At 42.6% G+C, this 21,958-nt stretch overlaps 1 protein-coding gene across 5 annotated transcripts in view; it reads left to right on the top strand.

Annotated features, from left to right (window-relative positions):
* STAB1 (stabilin 1) overlaps positions 1-21,958 on the top strand; it is a 127,254-nt gene that overhangs the window by 22,785 nt on the left and 82,511 nt on the right. For 3 of the 5 annotated variants that reach the window (XM_048491299.1, XM_048491296.1, XM_048491298.1), the window contains exons 8-19: positions 3,041-3,237; positions 5,873-6,003; positions 6,981-7,108; positions 8,085-8,179; positions 8,508-8,630; positions 10,476-10,619; positions 11,370-11,432; positions 13,980-14,093; positions 16,120-16,173; positions 18,122-18,202; positions 18,687-18,845; positions 21,843-21,905. In XM_048491299.1, coding sequence (XP_048347256.1) covers positions 3,041-3,237; positions 5,873-6,003; positions 6,981-7,108; positions 8,085-8,179; positions 8,508-8,630; positions 10,476-10,619; positions 11,370-11,432; positions 13,980-14,093; positions 16,120-16,173; positions 18,122-18,202; positions 18,687-18,845; positions 21,843-21,905 — 1,352 coding nt within the window. The remainder of the gene's footprint in view (positions 1-3,040; positions 3,238-5,872; positions 6,004-6,980; positions 7,109-8,084; positions 8,180-8,507; positions 8,631-10,475; positions 10,620-11,369; positions 11,433-13,979; positions 14,094-16,119; positions 16,174-18,121; positions 18,203-18,686; positions 18,846-21,842; positions 21,906-21,958) is intronic. The other 2 variants (XM_048491300.1, XM_048491301.1) reach the window with 1 other exon arrangement.

The raw sequence follows: 21,958 nt of genomic DNA, 5'->3' as shown, positions 1-21,958 counted from the left end.
GGGGTATGTCTGCGAAGTTATAACATCACTATTAGAGAAACTGCAGCATGCACATATTTGTATTGCCATAGCTTTGCAGAGCTCCATCAGCCAGCGGGTAGGGGAAAAATGTTTTGGCTGGCAATGCTTGTGTTCTCTGCACTGTGGGAACCAGAGGCATATCAAGGGAGCATAGCACCCATGGCAAAACCTAATTTTTCCACACACACCCCTCCTGGATTGTGCCCCCATTGCAAGAGAGCAGCTGGGAGGGAGGCAGGCCTGGGGAGGGGCTACTGCCCATAACCCACTCCAGCATGCCAGTCCTCCTTGCGGGGCCTGGAGAGCATGCTCGGAGTCCACCTCATGCCCCTGGGCCCCTTCCCCTCACATGGCAACACTCCTGCCCTCCGTTGCCAGGGAGATGTGCACCTGCGGATGCTGTGCCACCTCCCATCTCCAGCAGACTGGTTGCGCTCAGCTGAGCCCTGGCCAGGGAGTAGAGGGGTGGCAGCAGGCCTGTGTTTTGTCTGCAGGTGGTGGCGGGTCTCCCCAGCATCTTCCCTCTGGCTGGGTGGTGGTGGGGCCTCTCTCTCACCCAGGCTGCCTCCTCCAGCTCAGAGGAGAGAGGCCCATTCCTGACTTTGCTGGGTGACTGAGCTGCTGCCCGCTGGCTCCAGAATGGGGAGGGGGCCAGACCTGGTGACAAAGCAGAGGCGTGGCCGGAACGCCTCATCTGACCAGGGAGCGCAGCCAGGTGTGGGAGGGATGGACAGGTGGACAAGGCGGGCCTGGCCTGGCCAGTCAGCAGTCACACAGGTCCATGGGCCTGTGGCAGACTTCCAGCCCAGCCCACGGCTTGCCACGCCCCCCATGATCAGATGGGTGGCACCTGGGGACATGTGACACCTCATGTTCCTTTGCCAGGTCCACCCATGGTGGGAACACAAAATGCCAAAATGAATCTTTTAAAAATGTCTGAAGGATGTTTTATTTCTGCTGTGCAGAAAGGACCACTGAATAAATCCCATTAACCTGTACGTAGGCAGTAAAATGATAATACAGGTCAATTAAGAGCATAAAACTGCCTTGTCTTCTGAAGATGTGCTGAAATAAAAACTGCTTATTTGTTTCCCAGAAGGCAGTGGTGAAATCTGCCTGCAAGTGAGATCACTATCATTGAAAATAATCCTGCACCTTGTCTTCCCCAATCCATTTTCAGTCAAAAGGGGGGCTTAGATTGAATACAGGGGGCGATAGTAGTATCTTGGAGAGGGGCCATGGCTCATCTCCAACTAATAGAATCAGGTATTAGGTGATGTGAAGCCATGTGGCCTAAGACCCTGGATGCTGCCTAAGACTCTGAACAGCTGCTGCCAATCTTGATAGACTAATCTTGATAGACCAGTGGTCTGACTCACTACAAGCAGCTTGTTGTGTATAAAGGATCTTAAGGAAAAATGCTTTTTTTAATGTACCTAAAACCCAGGCACTAAGGGCCTTAGAGGTCAAAATAGGCATTTTGAATCATGATGAAAGACAAATAGGTAGCCAGTACTTTCAACAGGCTATCAAAATCAATAATGATCCAGAACTAGACTGATAAGGTTCCAGATCGGCGGCATCATCCAGAAATCCCTGGCATTGTGTTATTATTAACACAGGAACTGCAAAATGCTAAGCCATTTGAGCACAACATGAAAGGAACCTTAATCCTTCCATGATTTCCTAGCACCTCTGCCCCTATGTTGTAGTTGCGTTTAGAAAATTAAAAACTAATTTTCATAGTTCCATGCACTGGTTTGTTTATCAACATATATGGGCCCAATGCACAAAGATTTCATTAAACACGCTTTCTTAGACATAAGTGAGGACTAACGAGCAGGCCAAAGTCAAGACAAACATATGTGAAAAAGGTAGGCTAAACCAAATGAAAGTCCATAAGATTTGTTTCAGATGAACAGAAACATTTTTAGTTTTGCTTGTGTGTTCCACAAAGGGGAAACACTCACCATCAGAAGACTGAATGAATTCCAAGTGAAAGTAATGCATTAATACTTGTAGTATAAAGAAAAAATGTCTTGCAAGAATACCAAGTGCAGTTCAATCTTTTGATGCACCCCAGTACCAATCAATAAAGTACAAATAGAATGTTTCTAGATCAAGCATTCTGAAAATATCAGATGTAAACAGTGTCAAGCACAGAAGTATTGTGGGGACTACTGAGAGAGGTACAAATATTATGGGTCAGACCCACCATAATGGAGATTGTAGTGCTAAGACTGGGCACTTGCTGATACTAGAATGGCTTAGGAACCTTCCCTTCCCCCCCCCCCCTTTTCATGTAGTGCTATAATTGCTGAGGAAATTTCATTTAGGATCTTGCCTTGGATTCTGGCCATTGAAGTTCATCCAGATTAACTACAACCAATTCTGTTTCTTCCATTAGTTGACAACTGTTCTGTTCCCCAAGCAAAACTGTTTTGGTGCCCTGTGCCCAGCCAGAACAGAGTGGGAGAGTCACAAGCAAGGTTTAACAGTTCAAACAAAATGTTTAATATTTAGAAGAATGAAGACCCTAACTTCTCCCAGGGTCTGCCTAAAATAAAGTACTTGCTTGACTGGACAGTAGAAGCTGTACACTTTTGTTCTTTCTTTGACTGCTTCCAGGAAAGTCCACTTCTTTAAGTTGCTTGAGTCTTTACTATTCTCTGTAAACCTCAACTTTGTGCTCTCTGTACACCTTTGACGTGACAAAATACTGCTGCCTCCTGACTCCTTAGGCACCTGTACTGAACTGACTGAACAAGGTGATTACTGGGTAATTTAAAAAGACTGCCTCTTGGGAAACTTCTTACAGGGACAGGGCTAACTAAAATTCCCTACCTTTGGAAACTATACAGAGGACTAAACCCATGCTAGCTATGGGAAACTGATACTTAACAATGAAAATGATAAAGGCTTCTGTGGGGGCATGACAGCAACATTCCTGCAAAACTTCTAAGTTCTGGTAGGAAACTTTTGACTTGATTAGAGGTTTCTCATTTTCCATTATTTCCAGTTCAAGATCCTTGCAGGTCCTCTCCATGCTCTTCATTTGCTGTTTGCAAGACTCTTGGGGCAGCTAAGTATGAATGTACCTGCCAATATGGGTACCAAGGAGATGGGAGAATATGCCAACCCATAAACCCCTGTGTCAATAATAATGGAGATTGCCCAGAAAATAGCACCTACTGTAAGTTCTTAAGTCCAGGAAAGGTAAGCTGATGGATATCATACAGATTCCCTGTAATTCATGTTTCAAAGCAGACAATTCAGTGTTGCTATCCCGTTAAAACTGACTGTAAGATACCTAGTACACTATTTTTCAGATACTCCGTATTTTACAGTTCTACTTCTATGGATTTATTTACAGTCCCATCCAAAGCCTAAGGTGGCTGGGGACTGTGCCACTGCTGTGCCGCCCCACCACCTTTGGAGGACTTTCCAGCTGTGCAGGGAGGCAGGGAAAACTGGCAAAAAAACCCTGCAACTGGAAAGCCCTCCACAGAGCTAAACGAACTTGGGTGGTGAAAGTCCAAGAGGTCGAGTGCCGCATTCCCAGCCTTAAATCCCAGGTGGAAGCTGACTAACATTGACTCCACCCCCAGGAATGCCCTGGCTTGCCCTCTGTACTGGCATCCTGTTGGACATCATTGTAGCTCTGTGACAGCTGTAACTTCTGGGTTTCACTGCCCTGGACTTGAGGGGTGGCCAAACATCAATGTGCTTGCCTCCTGCACCAGAGGGACTGCTCCTTATGCGGCAGAGGATGTAAATGTGCCGGTGTAAGGCTGTGCCACTCCCCCAAGCTCGGAGGTAGGCACCGATAATGTCTAGCATAAAATAGGATTAAGGTAGAGACCAAACTAAGCACATCTTTGTCAGTGCCGTGCTTTGGGAAATTTGCAGCTATTTCACTCACAATCTTTTCTATCATTTCTTAGGATGTCTTCTTAAATTAGTAAATAAAGCATAACTTTGATAACTTCTTTGAAAATGAGTATTGAGGTTTATTATCAGCCACAAGCCACTACTATATGAACAATTACATTCAACATCATGTAATTGCTAATGGTTTGCTAATGGTTTCAACATGATTATTAATCAAATTTCAGTACTCATCTGCCTTTGAAAAGCATGCCTAAAAGTACATAGAGTGTCTGCAACTGGATTTGGCTATGTAAAAGTACTTTAAGAACCTAATGAAGTTTGAAGAAATTGTCACTAATGAAGAATGAGCAACATGGTAGAGAACTGTCTTGCTCCAGGCTGAGATCCAGGAGTCCCGTTAAAACAGCTGGAGCCAACGGAGAATCATGGATGTTGTTCTAGGCTAAAGGCACAGACGTAGCAAGGGAAAATAGCTCCTGGGGCAAAATAGCGGAGGAGCGCCTGGCAGGCCCGCAGCAGGCTTCAGTGTGTGGGGGATGATTTTCTGCCCCCCCATGTGACCAAACGGGCCCACTAAGGCATTTGTCCCCACCCCACCCCGTCCCATGGTAGCTTAGCCACTGGCTAAAGGTGACCTGCGGCATCTTTCAAAAATACAGGCCCCTCCCATTTACAGGCCCCTGCCAGCAGTTAAAGGGCCATGCCCAGTTATAGTGACAAGTACTGTAATTAGGATGCGGTGGTTCATGGCTTACCAGAGGCGTAGCTGGGCCAGAGTGTGCCCAGTGCGCACTCTGTGTTTTCCGCCCCCACCCCCACTCCATGGCGCCCCCCCTTCCCCCCCACCTTCATTCAACTTGGAAAAGCAGCCTGTCCCCTTCAGGCTGAAAACGACCTGGTGGGAACTACACTTCCCGTGAGACCCTGGGGCTCACAAGGTCTCCTGGGAAGTGTAGTTCCCACCTGGCCATTTTCAGCCTGAAGGGAACAGGCTGCTTCTCCAGCCTGCACTGTTTCACTAAGGTAAGTGTGGGGGGCGGGAGGGGAGGCAGGGCCCCCAGTGCAACACGCCCCCCTGTCCCCTGATAGCTCTGCCTCTGCAGCTTACAGAGGCATGAGGGGTCAGTGAAAGAGAGACTTCTGATTCAGCACTGGGCTCCGGAGCAGGGAGTTCAAGGATCAAGTCCAAATTAGAAGGCAGAGCAGTATTCCAGGGTGAACGGACTTACTCAGAGTCTTGGGGCTCTGCATCAGTGGTGTAGGAGGTTAAGAGCTCGTGTATCTAATCTGGAGGAACCGGGTTTGATTCCCAGCTCTGCCGCCTGAGCTGTGGAGGCTTATCTGGGGAATTCAGATTAGCCTGTACACTCCCACACACACCAGCTGGGTGACCTTGGGCTAGTCACAGCTTCTCGGAGCTCTCTCAGCCCCACCTACCTCACAGGGTGTTTGTTGTGAGTGGGGAAGGGCAAGGAGATTGTAAGCCCCTTTGAGTCTCCTGCAGGAGAGAAAGGGGGATTTAAATCCAAACTACTACTACTACTACTACTACTACTACTACTACTACTACTACTACTTCTTCTTCTTCTTCTTCTTCTTCTTCTTCTTCTTCTTCTTCTTCTTCTTCTTCTTCTTCTTCTTCTTCTTCTTCTTGCATATCAGAGCAGATCCTGCCTCCTTCTATGGCAGCATTAGGCACTCAGTTGCGTCCTCCTCTGAGTCTTTGGCCTCTTTGGCTGAGGAGAAAGATGCCATACTCTGGTCCACCATAAGAATGAGCTCTCACCAGCCAGGTTGTAGAGTAAACAGCGAAGCCTTTAACTGCCCAAATAACTGCCTCATTTGGAATTACTGCAGATGTATAAACTGCATTAGAATAAGAGATGCTGAATCATGTTAAATGCTTCCTCAAAACTATCTGAAGCACACAACAGAGGTAACCTGTTTTTTCTTTCTTCAGTCAATATGCGTGTGTAAACCAGGAATGACTGGTGTAAATCCTGCAATGGGCTGCACATCTAACAGTGGATGTCGGCTGTACCGCTGTGAAAAGAATGCAAAATGTGAAACAGGCCCTGATGGGACTGCCAGGTAAGCTATGTAAAATGGGTACAATAGAAAGGGTGTGTGCAGCTGAAGTCACCAAGCAAGCAATTATTTGCACACAATAAGGCTAGCAGTCCTAGACTGTATGACTTGGGAGTTTACTAAGTTTACAATATATATACTTATCCCAAAAGATAGCCCCAAAAGATATTCCCAAAAGATAGCCAATAAAAGTATATATTATAAACTTAGTAAACTCACAAGTTATATACTCTGGGACTGCTAATCTTATTGAGTGCTAACTATTTGTTTGTTTGTTTATCCTCACTTTCAGCCATGAGGTACAGCCACTTGTATGCAATAAGCAACCACTGACTACTTTTATGAAAAAAGAATCTCTGATGCTGAATCCCAATGTGATCCATTCTAACCAACAGGTGCCTGTACCCTGGCACTCTCTGTTGTGACACCCACCTGGTATAATGAATGACCTGCCTTATGAGGTCAGGAAGGCTCCCCCACTTTTATTATCCACTAAATATGTAATATGGAATTACTCCGGAGGATATTTTTATAAAGTGAATAGGATTGTGGTTTTAATTTCTGTGAAATTTTAGGCAGTTTTATTGCATTGCTTATTATGCTGTTTTAAATTTTGTAGACTGCCTTCAGTTTCAGAGCACACTATAAATGAAGCAAAGAAATCAATAAATATGGTGAACTGTTAATGTCCAATGTATTTTTGGTGGATAAGATGATAGAGGGAGGGCAGGAGGGAGGATGGGTGGGGTTAATGCCGATGCCACCCACCCCTTCTGCATATTTATGGTACATAATGTACTAGGAACTATAAATCCAGTTACCTCAAGTTTTCTATTAATTTACCTTATGCCATACCCTGCGTATACTTGGTTCTGCCAGAGATGAAACTTGCCCTCAGATCTTTGTGACTTGGTTGCTATCACCATTGGTAAGTTAAACCAATATTTTTTTAGAAATTGTTTTGTTCTGTTATTGATCAGATGTGTCTGCAGCGAAGATGAGATTGGAGACGGCAGGGCATGCTACAAAGCTATTATTCATGACATTGCTGAGCTGAATATGCGGGGAAGAACTCGCCAGAGACTAACCAGCGCAAAGTCAATGTTTGGTAACTCCCTTTAGAATTTGTTTAAGCATATGGAATGCAGAGTGTTATGCAAGAGAGTAATCAAAATTTAAAATTTCTCCCAGCTTTGCTTCACCATATTTGTACCTTGATTAATAAAAGCATAGAACTGACATGTGAATGAGCGAAAGAGAAAAGCCGGTACTTTTTTCTTTTCTTGTGACAGTACCAGTACTGAATACTGGCATCTTTGGTGTGTATGTTGGGGGTGGGGGGAGTGTCTCCCAAGTCTTGATCATTAAGCGCAAGCCAGCCCCGCTCAGCCAGAGAAAGAAACAGTGTGACCCTCAAGAATAGCCTAGTGGGAATCTGCTGAGGGAGGAGAAATTGGTGGAGGTCTACTCAATCTTATATGTGAGTACTGGCACTTTTTTAAAACAGGAAGAGCACTGGCATATCAGTGAAACCCCTGCAAAAAAGCCTTGCTATTTAACCCTTTCTAGGGACATAGTGACTAGAATAAATGGCATTTTGTTGCTCCTGCCATGCCCACTGTGCTACCAACTGGATCCAAGCTGAGGAAACGCCCTCTGCTGACTGTTGGGGGTTTGCTGAATCCCTGCGGTTTATCAGGACCCTCCTCATGTTCTACACCAAGCAGTCACTTGAGTAACGTGACTTGGAGAAACAGTCTGAAAAGTAATAAGTCCATGATCAACCTTGTGGAGGAGTATCTGGAAGGGAGGATTACAAACACTGTCCACATCCCTAACATCCATGTGGTCTGTGTTGAGCCTTCAGATGTACAGTTTTCTCAGCAGGTGAGGGAATCAGCTGTGCATGTGCAGGCTGTTATGCAAACATTGAACGAAACATGTCAGTTGGGAGCTGGGGCAGCACCTCTGATTCCCACCAACACCACCACCACCACCACCACCACCACCACTAAACACACCCATATATTATAATATGTGCAGGACTATTACATGTGCTTTTAAATATCTTTGTCTTTTAACAGATTTAGGTTGTGCACTATTGCTGGGAAAATATGGACCTTTCACAGTTCTTGTGCCATCCTCTCCTGGTTTTCCTGATCGATCTCAGCACTTTGATGTAAGTGCCCATGCAAATTCCTCACTGAGGCAGTGTTATGTATCATAATATTGCTAATAGAAATTGATAGCTTGGATTGTTTGGCCAGCTCCAGCTACAGCAGGAGGTGCAGTTTTCTGAGAGTCGCCCTCCCACACATACTCTTCGACTACAAAGTATTACATCTCTAAGTGAGGAAAGATCTCTGTTTTTGTTGTCGCTAACAACCTGGACTCTAGTAGGATATATTATTTCTAAGAAACTGTGTTGTGGAATTACAAGTGCTGTTACAAAAGAGGCTGTGAATACATGTGAACACTTCTGGGTTTTGGTGTTTATCTTCACAAAGGCTACATCTGCACACCATTTATGCAGAATGCACATAATTCCTGGACAACATTTGCTAGAGGATATGATGAAAGCAAAGGTCCTGTGGACTTTGTCTGGACACCAAGTGATCTTCAGTGACCAGGTAAAATCATTTGATTGTTATATTTAACTTGATTGAACTTCTGGCAATAGGGCTATTGGTTCTTTCTTTCTTTTTTGAATCCCTTGTTCTTTTGCCTTCTCTTCATCTATTCTAAAGTCCTATCTATTCCTTTTCAGTACCTTGGCCACAAGATGCTCACTTTCCTCAAGCACATGATATTTTGTTCCATTTTTTTGCTGCTTCTTGAGGATTCCATTCAAACTATTTCCCTATTCCCTATACCCTTTGCAAGTTTGGTTGGAAGGGGCCAATGCTTTGGGTACCAAAGTGAAGGAAATCTTGATGCTCACAGAATTGTGTCCCCAACCAACCAAACTTCAGCAAAGTTGGTTGGTTCCAGTGAGGAGAGTCACCAGTAGCCCTGTGGCAAATGTGATGCCCCTACCCACAGCAAGACTCCCACAAGAGCCCCCTATAAAATCTCCAGCACAATCCAAATTTGAAGCACAACAGCAAGCCCCATGTAAGTCTATGATGGGAAATTACTGTTTTAAGTTACTGTTTGCCCACACATGCAAGTCTATGATGGGAAATTTTCTCACCATATAACTGCTGAAGAGCCTGCCAGATTCTTTTATCTTGACTTGGCTCCATTGTAGCCAATGGGGAATTCCTGGGGGTGTCTATAGGGGGTGCATTTTTCAAGGTAGAAGCACCAAACTTTCAGGGTGGCTTCAGGAAACACTTCTGGTAAGAGCACCAAGGTTTAATGAAGTTTGCTTCAGGGGGCAGTAGGAGATGTGGCATACCCCTTAGGGGATCCATAAAATTGGATCCCCTGAAACAAACTTCACCAAACCTGGCTGCTCTTACCAAAAGGACCTCTCCCTGAAAGTTTGGTGCCTCTACCTTAAAAATGTGCTCCCTGAATGCATACACTCAAAATTTCCCCATTGACAGTAATGGAGCCAAGTCAATTCAGTGGGAGAATCTGGGGGGGGGGGGGTTGGGGAGGTTCCTGTAAAGGGCACATTTTTCAAGGTAGAGGTGGCAAACTTTCAGGATGGTTTCAGAAGGCTCTTTTGATGAGACTACCCAGGTTTGGTGAAGTTTGGTTCAGGGGGTTCAATTATATGGAGCCTCAAAGGGGTAGCCTCCATCTCCCATTGAAAACCATTGGAAACAATGGGAGATGAGGACACTCTTTTTTGTGGTCCAAAAAATGGACCCCCCCCCCAAACCAAACTTCACCAAACTTGGGTGGTCTCATCAAGAAAGTCTCCTGAAGCCACCCTGAAAGTTTGATGCCATTATCTTAAGTCTAAAGCAGCTACCAGATGCACTCTTACAGTGTGATCTTAAACAAAATTATATCCTTCCAAATCCACAGAAGTCAATGGATTTAGAAGAGTTTAACGAGGTACGGGATTATATCTTATATTGCTAATTTTTTAAATATACATTATGGTGAAGAGAGCTTGCCATTTCCCTTATCATGGATTCCTTGTTAAATAAATCTCCAGTTTCATATTTCTTGAGGCAAAACCCACAGTTCATTAGTGGTCCCACATTTTTCGTTTCCTCATATTGTTTACAGGATGTCTCATCCTGATGATTGTATGGATTTACTCTGTGTAACCTGCTGAGTCCCATTGAATGAGTGAGTGAGTGAGTGAGTGAGTGAGTGAGTGAGTGAGTGAGTGAGTGAGTGAGTGAGTGAGTGAGTGAGTGAGTGAGTGAGTGAGTGAGTGAGTGAGTGAGTGAGTGAATGAATGAATGAATGATACTTTACCAATGAGATCAAGTGTCCCAATCTGTCAATTAAGCTGGGCTGCTGCCATGCTAAAGCTTTCACTGTTATAATAATCTCTATTCCTTTCTTAGCTTCGTAAGAGCTACAGTTATTCAGATAACCCAAAAGAACTATATACCATCACAGACTACAACTATCCAGCTTCTAATGGCATTATACATATTGTCAGTGCTCTAAAGAAAACACCTTCAATGGAGAACCTTGGAAACTCTCAGGTATGTTGAGAGCTCATTTACCTTTTGGAAAAGGGAGGGCAAGATAGCTAATGCTTTTGATAGCAAACACTTTTAGTTAAATATCTTTCAGCTAAGGGCCACACTGAGACTTCTCCCCAGTATAGTTCCAAGGCTGCTTCCTCACCAGGGCGGTTTTATGTGCTGGTCTCTATCCCCTTCCCTTGTGCAAATATGCCTTTTTCTCTATGTCACCACAAGGGAAGGCTCTACAGACCTGCTTTTAAAAAAATGGAAGCTGGGAATTCAGAGAATCTGCTAACACTACAATGATAGTAAAATTGCTATTTTAGGGCTGTTTTTAAAAAAAACTGGAGGAGGGCTCTGATGCCACCAATAATGGCACTGATTATGATAGCACCTTCCCTAGAACATCCTCATTATTTAAGTCATGTGTGAAAGAATATAAACTCACTCCACAGCAGGAAAAATGTATCTGGGGACAGATGTGTGGAAGCATCCTGTCCAATCCACTTACAATACTTGTGGATTGACTCCCAAGAAAATCAGGAGTAACTCCAGCATGCAAAAACGGTCTCTAATACTTATGTGGGGGTTTGAATCCACTCTCCTAGATTTTAACCCAAAACTACTACGCACACTGACTGCTGGTCACTTGTGCATGCTTGTTTAGATGCATACAAACAACATTGTAATGGTATATTGCTAGCATTTAAATCGGATTCTACCTGCAAATGATCAATATCTCATTCTACTTTGTCTCTTTTTCAGAAAACAATTGGAGAGATTCTTGCTTCTCTGGAAATTGCCAGCCGATTTGAAACCATCTTAGAAGTAAGGATGTTTCTTCTCTGGTCTTGGTGGATAACTGCTTAGTATTATGGCATTCTACAAGGAATGTTGATGGTGGTTGTTGTACACTGTTTTTTCTATTTAAACATTACCTATTTAAAACAAATCAAATTACCTGTGAAAAAAACAAAAGCTGAACCAAAAAGTGGAGGAAAAAATAGCCAAAAGAGCTGCTGGTTCAAATGAAGAAGGATATTTTATTTATTTATTCTTTATTTATTTGTTTGTCAAATTTAATATACCACCCACCCCTGAAGGGCTCTGGGCGGTGTACAAACCAATTAAACATAACCATTAAAATTTCCAGCTAAAACCATGAAACAGTATCCAACCCTAAGTCCATAGAACTTGATTACATGACAACAACAAACAGTAACACACCGAGGGCAGTCAAAACAGTAAATATACAACTAGATGGAATATCAGATAGAGTATGAAATATAGGGAATGACACCCTCAACAGCTGACCTCTCCAAAAGCCCAGCGGGACAACTCCATCTCGCAGGCCCTGTGGAATTGTTCCAAGTCCTGCAGGGCCCGGATGGTTGGAATAAGAGTGTTGGAGGAAGAGTTTTATTGCATAAGTAAAAATATTTTCTTAATGTTTCACACAAAACTTCCACAGGGGGATACACTAGTATTTCAGCAAGAATGCAATATCAATGGAGACCACAAGCGATGAAGCAGACCTCATGCAGTTAGTTACTCTTAAGAATGTAAGAAGAGCCCTGCTGGATCAACCCAGTGGTCCATCTAGTCTAGCATCTTGTTTTGTACTGTGGAAGTCAAAAAGGGCATCAGCGGCCTTCCCCTGATGTTGCTCTCTGGTGCTAGAATTCAGAGACTTACTCTGAATGAGGAGGAAGAAGACTAAGTAGAAAGACTTAATAAATCTCCTGAGGGAGAGTTGTAGAAAGTTTTCTAATAATACTTTTAAGGCAACAGGATTCAATTACTTCTTCCTCACAGTGTGCGTAAACTTTTTGGAATGTGTTTTCTAAAATGACCTTTCAAAATGAATGTTTTTTCCTGAGGTTTTTATTTTTATTTATTTATTTTATTTATATATTCGATTTGATAAACCACTCAAAGGGCTCAGAGCAGTGTACATGCCAAATAGGGAAACAGTAAATTACAGCGGTGTACATGCCAGAGCAGTGTACATGCCAAACAGGAAAACAATAAATTATAACTAAAAAGAAAGAACAAATTGAATAACCCCAATAAAATCAATAAAATACAATAAAATCAGTAGCAACAACGACCCACTCATAGTTAGGTGGATGGCGTCCGGTCCTAACCCAGGAGGGCAGATTTTCAAATAAGCAGATGGTACATTTTCATACAGAGAAGATGAGATTTTGAAAGAGAACCTTCTAAGAGTGCTGGTCTATAAAAGAGGCAGACATGGTACAGCAAAAGTTTGAATTTTGAGGGCAAAACTTGAAAGTCACTATTGGATTCTGCAATGTTGGCGCAACATTTTGCTGCCTTTAAAAATCAAAAGAGTTTTGAAAGAATTCTTTATCAAAAAAACTTATTCAGGACAGTGATGAGGGCATAATTCAGCACAGAAGCCCTGGAGACATTGTATAGAATGTATGGTAAGAATAATTGCATATCTGTATCACTAAGGTGGAATCCCCACTACCGATTAATTGTATGATACTCACGCGAAATATCCAGGTTTCAAGACAAACTCCCCACAGCCTGGTGGCCGAACACACGTTCATCCCGGTTCTGGTGCTCCCTCTCCCCCTAATCATGTGTTTTTCCAGAACCTGCTTGTATGTGCACCTTTTCCAAAAACATGTGCCAAATCCAGATCGGAGGGGAGAATCTGGGGTCGAATGTGGATTCAATTTTCACGCTGTACAGAATGATGCAGGACCTTCCAGCCAATCAGAGCACAGCGGGCTGTGTGCGATGAGCGCACAGCCCTTTTTTCACCATTTCGCCGGCTGAGGCTAACGTTGAAACGTGTGCACGAGAGAACGGCACCGCCGAAACATGTGCATGAGTAGCAACTTATTTGCTAGTGGCAATTTTTTTTTCTTTTAAAATGGGGAAAGGATGCGGGCACGAAACTGCACACCGAAAACAAGACGAGGGTGCAGTTAAGTTCCCGCCACAACACGATAGCCAATCAGAAGAAAGCAAGATAGGCGGGGATACTGTGAGTACGCGCTTTAGCACGTTAGCATGGTTTTTCTGCAAAACAAAAAGTCTCCACCCCAACACAGCACGACTGCCAATGAGGATAAACCTGCCAATCTGATCGCGTGTCTGTGGGGAGTCTAGCATTGTTTGAATCCATGATAGACATAGATGTCTTCACTAAAAACATGCTGCAATGGGAAGGAAGAATCCGTGATGAAAATGTTCCAATTCTTTTGAAACCTGGCTGTATCTGCATTTAATCTGAAGTGGGGATTCAACCTAAGTACACCATAATGTACATTCAAAGTCTTTTATTTTGTTAATCCATCATGATTTTAGACAAGAATGATCTGTGCTTCATATTTACAGAACTGTGGCCTGCCTTCATTTCTGGATGGTCCCGGACCGTTCACTGTGTTTGTACCAAGTAATGAGGCAGTGGATAAATTAAGAGATGGAAGGTTAATTTATCTCTTTACTAAGGTGAGACTATCTTCATTAAGTCTACTAAAAATAGTTCATTTATTCAAAGAGGTATTTGTTGCCATACTGTCTAGATTGCCTGGACAAGAAACAAGGAATTTCTCTGCTAGTTTTAGCAGGCACCTCCACAGCACTACTGCACAGGTAGATGGTCACAAGTGTCAAGGTTGCATGAATGCTGCAGGCAATCATATACTCCATTCTGTGAAGAAATTTGTGAATTGGCCATTAGGTTAGAGACACATGGTCTGATTTCAGATATAGCAGCGGATAGGATTGCCAACCTCCAGGTGGTAGATGCAGATCTCCTGCTATTATAACTAATCCCCAGATGACAGATCAATTTAACTGGACAAGGTGGCTCCTTTGGATGGTGGACTTTATGTCATTATACCCCATTGAAGTCCTTCAACTCCCCAAACCTCACTCTCCCCAGGCTCCGCCCCCAAAATGTCCAGGCATTTCCCTAACTGGAGCTCTCAACACTAGCAGCATACCCTGATATGAAAACAGAGTTTGAACACTATGGTTTAGGGGAGTGTACTTTTAAAAAATCACTTAAATTTTATTCTGTTTTGCTTTTTAAGGGCATGATTTTTGTCAAGTTGAAATTTCATGGGGCTGTTTTGATTTTGTTATCATTTTAGGGGACAGTTTTCAGGTTCTAGAATTATGGCACCCCAAAAAGCATCTTTAAAAAACACCAACAATTAAAACAATTTTGGATGCATCATCTTTCCAGGGAGCATGAGTGAGGAGGGAGGGAGGGAGGGAGGGAGAAAGCTGGCTGCAGCAAACAGTTGGTTGCTTGAGTTAGCAGCCCTCACAGGACTCTGCCTACCATTTTTTGATTGCTGGCGCAAGCTCTGTCACCTCTAATGCCCGTGCCAAGAACTGCCAGCAAGGCTAATGATGGCTAGGGAAATATGGGACTGGTTTGATCCTTCTGTTCTTTATAAATTCAGAGGGACATGGTGGGGGAAGGTTGATGGCTTCTGGAGAATGTTAGTCAAATTAGTACCTTAAGTACCCAATGCCTTTAAATAATAAATGGATATTATTTTCTATCGAGTGGATCTGGCATCTAAAATTCCAGCAGTTTCCTGGGGTCAGCTTACTCTGTTTCCCTTCCCACTCCTGGCCTCCTCAAAACACTCCCAAAATTCCAGGTGGTAAATTTTTGTTACTCTAGAGCCTGCTTGAAACTGTCAATTTTGTGTATATCTTTGATTTGGGAACATCCAAATGCACCCACCTACTACGGGTTGTTCCTAATAAGAACCAAGCCATAGTTTGAGATTTGGCATGAACTATACTGTTGAGAATCAGGAATGTCTTGAGTTTCTGAGTTCTGTGTAAAGAGGGGAAGGTAGGAAGAGAGGGAGAATGTAAGTCAGCCTGAATACTTCCAAGCTCTGCTATTTGTAATCATAGTCCATGATTTGTTGCTATGCCTGAATCAGCCATAGAGAACTATACTTGTACCACACATCTGCATTTGTACTGTGTGCACCTAGTTCCAAATACAGCTTTCTGGACAAAAACAATTGGAGAAAAGGGGAAAGTTTGTCCCATGTAGTAATATAGAAATACTTGTAAGTATATAAAAAGGGTCTTCAGTGTTTAAAGTGTGGCTCTCCTGTGTCTAGTATATTTTCTTTACTTTTCTAGCATGTCCTATACCTTCCTTATTTACCCTTTACCCTGGTCGTCCTGGATATTCTGACTTGAAAAACACAACCATAGTATGAAAAGAATGTCTGTTGAGAGCATTTGTGTGTTTTTTTTAAAAGACTGCCTAATGTGCAAATGTCGGTTTCCTGGTAAGTAGAGCTTGGAAATGGAAATGGTTAGGATGCAAAGTTGTTCTTGGCATATCTATGTAAACTATTTTCCAGCCCTTGGTATTTGACAAATACATTCTGTTTTCAAAAGCACAATTTGAAGAATAATTTGTAAGTGCGTTTTCAGTCATCTTTATTGTAATTTTTTAAAATGCCTATAAAATTGTTGTTTCTTGCATCAGGGAATAAACAAGCTCCAGGAACTTGTGAAATACCATATCTACACAGCAGCAGTGGTAAGTTTCAAGTTTATGGAATTCTTTTGGCCAAATGTTAATCAATGAATGGATGAGTTATTGCTATTCCTTCCATTCTTAAGCTTCCCGTAGGGGGCTAACACCAATATATGACAACAGAGCAACATGGGGTAATTTAAAGCTGCTTGCATTTCATTTTCAGAGCCTGAGAATTGCCTTAAAAAGCCAGATGCATGACCTGCAAAAATTACACAAAGAATTAAAGTCATTTCAAAAAACAATGTAAAGAAGAGTATTCCTTTGTAGCCAGAATACATATGTATGCTAGATATGTCTCTGGGTGAATGTTTCCCTTTCTCCAGCTCAGTCAAAGGAAACGTTTTCCTTTTCATTGCCTCTCGATCCTTGCCCAATGCCTACTCAATACCAACCCAGAGCATCCACTCAGTCAGAGAAAATGGGAGGAAGAACAGAAGAAGTGTGTGTGAGAGGGAGATTATCGCTTTCAGTGCTAAAGTCCAGTGGAGTTCCGCATTGATAGAGGCAGTGGTACTCATGTGTCATCTGTCTGTCACAGGCCTGTTTGGATTTGCAAATAGTTGGTTTGATAATTTGATGAAATTCTTTTTCTATGTGAAGCCCTTGTGTTTTGTTATTAATCTCCCTTTCTATGGGCTTATTGAAAAACAGGTTTTGGGGGAAAATGCTGAAAAGGATGGGAGGAAATCCTAACATTTAGATGCCAACTTTTAATTGTGGTATGCTGAGTTCCATAACGTAACAGTTGGTCTGATTGTGCACACGTGGTGTGTGTGTGTGAAGCTGCCTTAAAGTCAATTTAAGACTTGTTGCTTTAAGAGAAGAAAAGGTATTCTTTATCCTGGTGTTTGTGGATTTTAATGGCTTCCCTGTGTAGTCTGTCACAGTAACTACTGGAATTGTCAAGAATTGCTGTGTCTTCAAACAAGATCCTATGACTGGTTTGGTTTAAAGCATTCTCAGCTGCTGCTGATTTCTCAGGTTGGATTGGTTGGCAGTGCCTTTCATGTTCATTCATTCTTTTCTGAATGCTGTATTTTATAGTCTCTTTGTATACTTGTCCACTACTGCATGGTATGAGATAAAATCTTATGGTGGTAAGGAGGTGTCTCTTGTCCTTTGCTGACTGTAGCATTTGCTGTCTTTTTGGTGGGTCTGAAGTCTATTTTAAGGTTATATTTTTCCATTAGTTTTCATATTTGATCAGTGATCCTCCTGATGTTTGGTAAAACATACCTTTCCCGTGGATGGCTGCTTTTCCCCAGTCCTGCATTTTGCTCTCAGTTTTATAGCCCTTCTGATTTCTGAAGTAGCCATTTGCTTGCAGAGTCCAGTCTAGGTGATTCAGTTGATCAGTGATGTACTTCATTCCTGATGCCCTATTTCATGACAGAGATATACAAATACCATGTTTTAAGAATTTTCTTGTAATGATAATCTCTTAAGCTGTATCTGAATAACTGAATATCCATTCAGTTTACTTTTGTTTCGCAGGCACTGTGACTATTATCATCCCTTTTCCTCCCACCCTATGATAGAGAGATTTACAAGTGCTCCATTTTCAGAGGTATTCAGTAGCCAGGGACACTTGAACTACATCTGTGCCAAATTTTCAGATTTGGCATAGTACAGTGTCAAGCCTAATCAAAATCAACAGGTCTGTTCAAAGGAACGAAATTCATGTGAATAATTTTTCTGATCTGAAAACAGAGCAGAGTGAGGTGTGGATGAGAAGCAATACCAACATGACTTGACAAGTCCTCTCAACTTCTTGTTCCGATCTTGCTTTTACCCTGAGGCACAATTAATGAGTGGAGCAGAAGGCCTTCCTCACTTCAGAAATGCAAGCATAGTGGTGGCATAAATGAAAATATCCAGTGATCAGAGAACGCTAGCTCAAGCTTCAGGACCCTGACTGTACAAGTAAAATACACTTTATATTTTCCAGGTGACCGTGGAGAGGCTAACAGTGATGCCAAATATTATGACCATGGCGAATCAGATATTGACGGTCAATATCACTGAGGATGTAAGTGCCTGAACCTAGTCACCCAACTAATCGAAATTAACTACAGGAAATGTAGATAAAAGTTTGTGGTTTTGACTGAACCTGTGTCAGATTTCATCCTGACCTGGATGACCCAGGCTAGCCTGATCTCATCAGATCTCAGAAGTTAAGCTGGGTGGGCCCTGGTTAGTAATTGGATGGGAGACCACCAAGGAATGCCTCTCTTGCCTTGTAAACCCTACAGGGTCACCATAAGTTCACTGCAATTTGATAACATTTTTGTTTTTCAAGATGTTTAAGCAGATTGAAATGTACCAGCTATTGATCTTCTTATGACTTTGTTCAGTATTAAGTGGATTTCCAAAACTTTTTTGTTGAATAGGTAACTAGATCTTTGGGTATGTGTTTGTGAGTGTGCATGCACACATGCAAATGTATGTTTTTTTGGCCATTTACTTCTGGTAAGAATGAGCCAGATCCTGAAATACTGTTTCTTTTACTACAGGGAAGATTTCTATTGGGTGACTCTGGTGTTGCGATAAACAAAAGAAATATTTTAGCATCGAACGGTATCATTCATACATTGGATGGCATCTTGATTCCTCAATCAATAATCCCCATTCTGCCTCACAAATGTAATGAACAGCTATACAAAGCTGTAGCCGTAAGTGCAGTCTACCTGGTCTTTCTCTATTTCCTGCAATCTTTTTCTCATGTATTATAATTCAGGAAAACATATGCTGACCCCGTCTTCACAATATGAACTGTGCTGGTTCTCATCCACTTGTGCAAGAAGGTGGTTTGTTGCTGATGTGCGTAATTCCAACAAGCTTTTCATCATGCAACTTTCCTGGGAAGTCAGCTGTTTCCCTCAGAGAAATCCACTCTTTTGATATAAGACTAAAAGTAGAATTTTTCGTTTTGTTTGTTATGTGTACATTCTTCCACATTGTACCCACGACATCCATTATTTACATAACAGTTCCATTTCTCAGAGGACATTAGTTTGCATTTTGTATGTGAGTCAGGCTGTTTTGCTGACCCAGTTCCTGCCAGCTAATCTGATTGTGTTTCATTACCTGGTTTAGAAACATCTGCTTCCTGCTGGAGACTCAAAAAGAACTTTTAGGCACAGAAATTTCATGGTCACAGCCATAGTCATAACAGCTGCACAAGCAGATATTTCAGTAGGAGCTTAGTAGCATCTTTTTATTTGAAAAAATTAACTCTGCTGGATGTGTTGTCTTTTGACATTGTTAGTCTCTGAAGGGGAACAGACATTCAAAGGCACTTGATACTATTTATGGCACAGAGGGATAGTGAAGTAGCATGAGATAAATGCTTGATAGGGTGCAGGCTGCTTCCGCCCCACGAGAACTCTTGAGAACACTCAGCAAGCGTAGCTTTCCCCCTAATTGTATTCTATGGTGGAAAAAACGTGGGATCATGTGGCACATTTTACAGCCTCTCCCCCACTATCTTGATTTGAAAATCCTTTTTTAAAAAGCCACTTCCTTTTTGCTCTGTTTTCTGTTTCTTTGTGCCAAGTTTTTTTCCCTCACTGAAATTAACATATTATTTTTGAGTCTCTTTTGTATTAAAGGCATGCAACATTAAAAAGCATTAAAGGAGATAAATCTGGAAATGTCAGAAACAAATATAGTCAGGATGTAAAAGGCTCCCAATGGCTTCATACAAAAACAAATGAAAAGGCATATTTGTACTTCCCTGGAAAAAAATGGATCTAGTCATTTGTCTGTTTTCACTAAGCCTTTAAAAAGACTGGAGACTTTATTTCTTTTTTAGAATGTGATCAGCCTAATATTTGGAAGTAACAATTGCTTTACTTTAGAGATGACACTTTGACTGGCCAGGAAAGATTTAATGGCCGAATATTTTTAAAGCATTCTCTTTATCTGGCTGCTGTCTTCCTGCAGCTTTGTAAGGAAGGGCAGCAGGGTCAGAGGTGCCTACTTTGCTGGAGTGCTATCTTCACAAGCAGGAAGTAAGTGCTATGAGGTGGTGGAAACAGCTGTAGTCACTTTAGCACCCCCCCTCTTGACTGGTGGGGTTATCAAGACAGGTCAAAAATGAGCTGTTGGGCTCATAAAGTTATATGAACCACTCATCTGATGTAGGCTCCAGAGCCATTTTAATTCTCAGTCTTCCCCTCTTGGTTAACTCTGGAACCGATAACCACTTATGTGTTCCAATTTTGAGATCCCTGCACTTATGACCACAGGTGACCAGTAGGAGGTACTTCTACTATGCTTCTGTGTTCATTCTTGATGGCTGCAGATTGTTGGGGCAATCTGCCCTTCCTAAACAATGATAACAGAATGACATAAACACAGAAAATAAAGGCTTGTTAGTCAATTGCATTGTTTACTTTATGGAATATTTGATAATATTCAATTACCATATCTATTTTAGTGGCTACCATCCTCATGCAAGGACACCCCTGAATGGACTTGGGGAAAGGTCAAACACTCTTCATTGTAATATAATTTGAACAAAATACCTAGAACAGGGGTTCCAAGCTTATTAGTAAGATGGCCCTCAAATGTCAGCACTTAAAAAAAAAACCACAGTGTGAACAAATCCATCAAGTTGCAAAAGCCAGGGGCCCATTTTCACAGGCTTTGCTACCCGCTCAGTGACAAATGCTGATTTAGAGCATGGGGTCTGAACAAAAACTCTTCCGAGACTCAGAAGACCACTGTAAAGCTGAAACTATATAGCTGACATTTCCAAAGGCAAATACAAGGACTGGGATCCCAGCTGCTACTTCTCTGCTGCAAAGTGGCAGGGAAGCTGGAAGTATGAAAATGACAAAGAGGAGAGTGTCCTTAATCCTGATCTCCTAGTGTCTATTCCCTTACATTGCCCAGGTTTGCATTGCTGTCCGAGGGTGGATCTCTTTTGCGCGAGGCCCTTTGTCAATAATACACACTACTCCGTTGCTGGGGTAATAAATTAACCATAGCCATTTTATTGAGCAGAAGCGTGAGGCTAAGCATGGGTCTGGATCTGGTCATACTGGTAACGTGCTACAGCTCAGCAAGGCGGGTTCCCTGTCCCGAGCTTCATTCTACTGCAGGGCTCTGCCGGGCGGACGCTCCTGGCCAGAGATGTTCCCCTTCGGCCCCGTTCTGCAGGGGCAGTTGCCTCTTGCCGCTGTTGCTGTTCCCAAGGGAAAGCGTAGCTCCCTAGCTCCCTTCCCCTTGCCCTTCCAGAGCCATACCCATGCGCCAAACCGCCAAGTACTGGGCTATGACAAAATAAGCATGCATTAACATAGAAAATTAGGGAGAGGTGGGTGGGTGATACTAGCCCTTTCTAGCATGGCTCCCCTTCACCCTTACTGGGCGGCATCGGATGGTCTTGCTTCTCCCCACCCCGAGCAGCAATCATGCCTCGTGGTGATTCACAGGCATCTTTATGCCTCTTTGCTGCACAAATGCTTTGCCTTCAAGCACTCACTAGTGTGTTGAACAGGCCAAGTGTCACTGACTTATATCTGAATGCTTTACATTTGTGGGTGGTGTATAAGGGAATGAGCAATAGTTTTTGATGGTCACATAGTATTTCTACTTCACCAATGTCTTTGAAGCTAGATATGTGTGTTCCAAATTTTTCCTAATCTTGGTTTTTATTACAGGGATCCTGTGTTGACTGTGATGCCCTTAATACAAGTGTTTGTCCACCACAAAGTACACCTATGGTAAATAATTCTTATTTTTGTTTATGGTGATGGTGGTGATGATAAAAGACTCT

This window comes from Sphaerodactylus townsendi, linkage group LG03, assembly GCF_021028975.2.
Source record: "Sphaerodactylus townsendi isolate TG3544 linkage group LG03, MPM_Stown_v2.3, whole genome shotgun sequence".
NCBI classification, from domain to species: Eukaryota; Metazoa; Chordata; class Lepidosauria; order Squamata; family Sphaerodactylidae; genus Sphaerodactylus; species Sphaerodactylus townsendi.
Note: the sequence above shows the minus strand (reverse complement) of the source record. Positions and strands in the feature narration are given on the sequence as shown.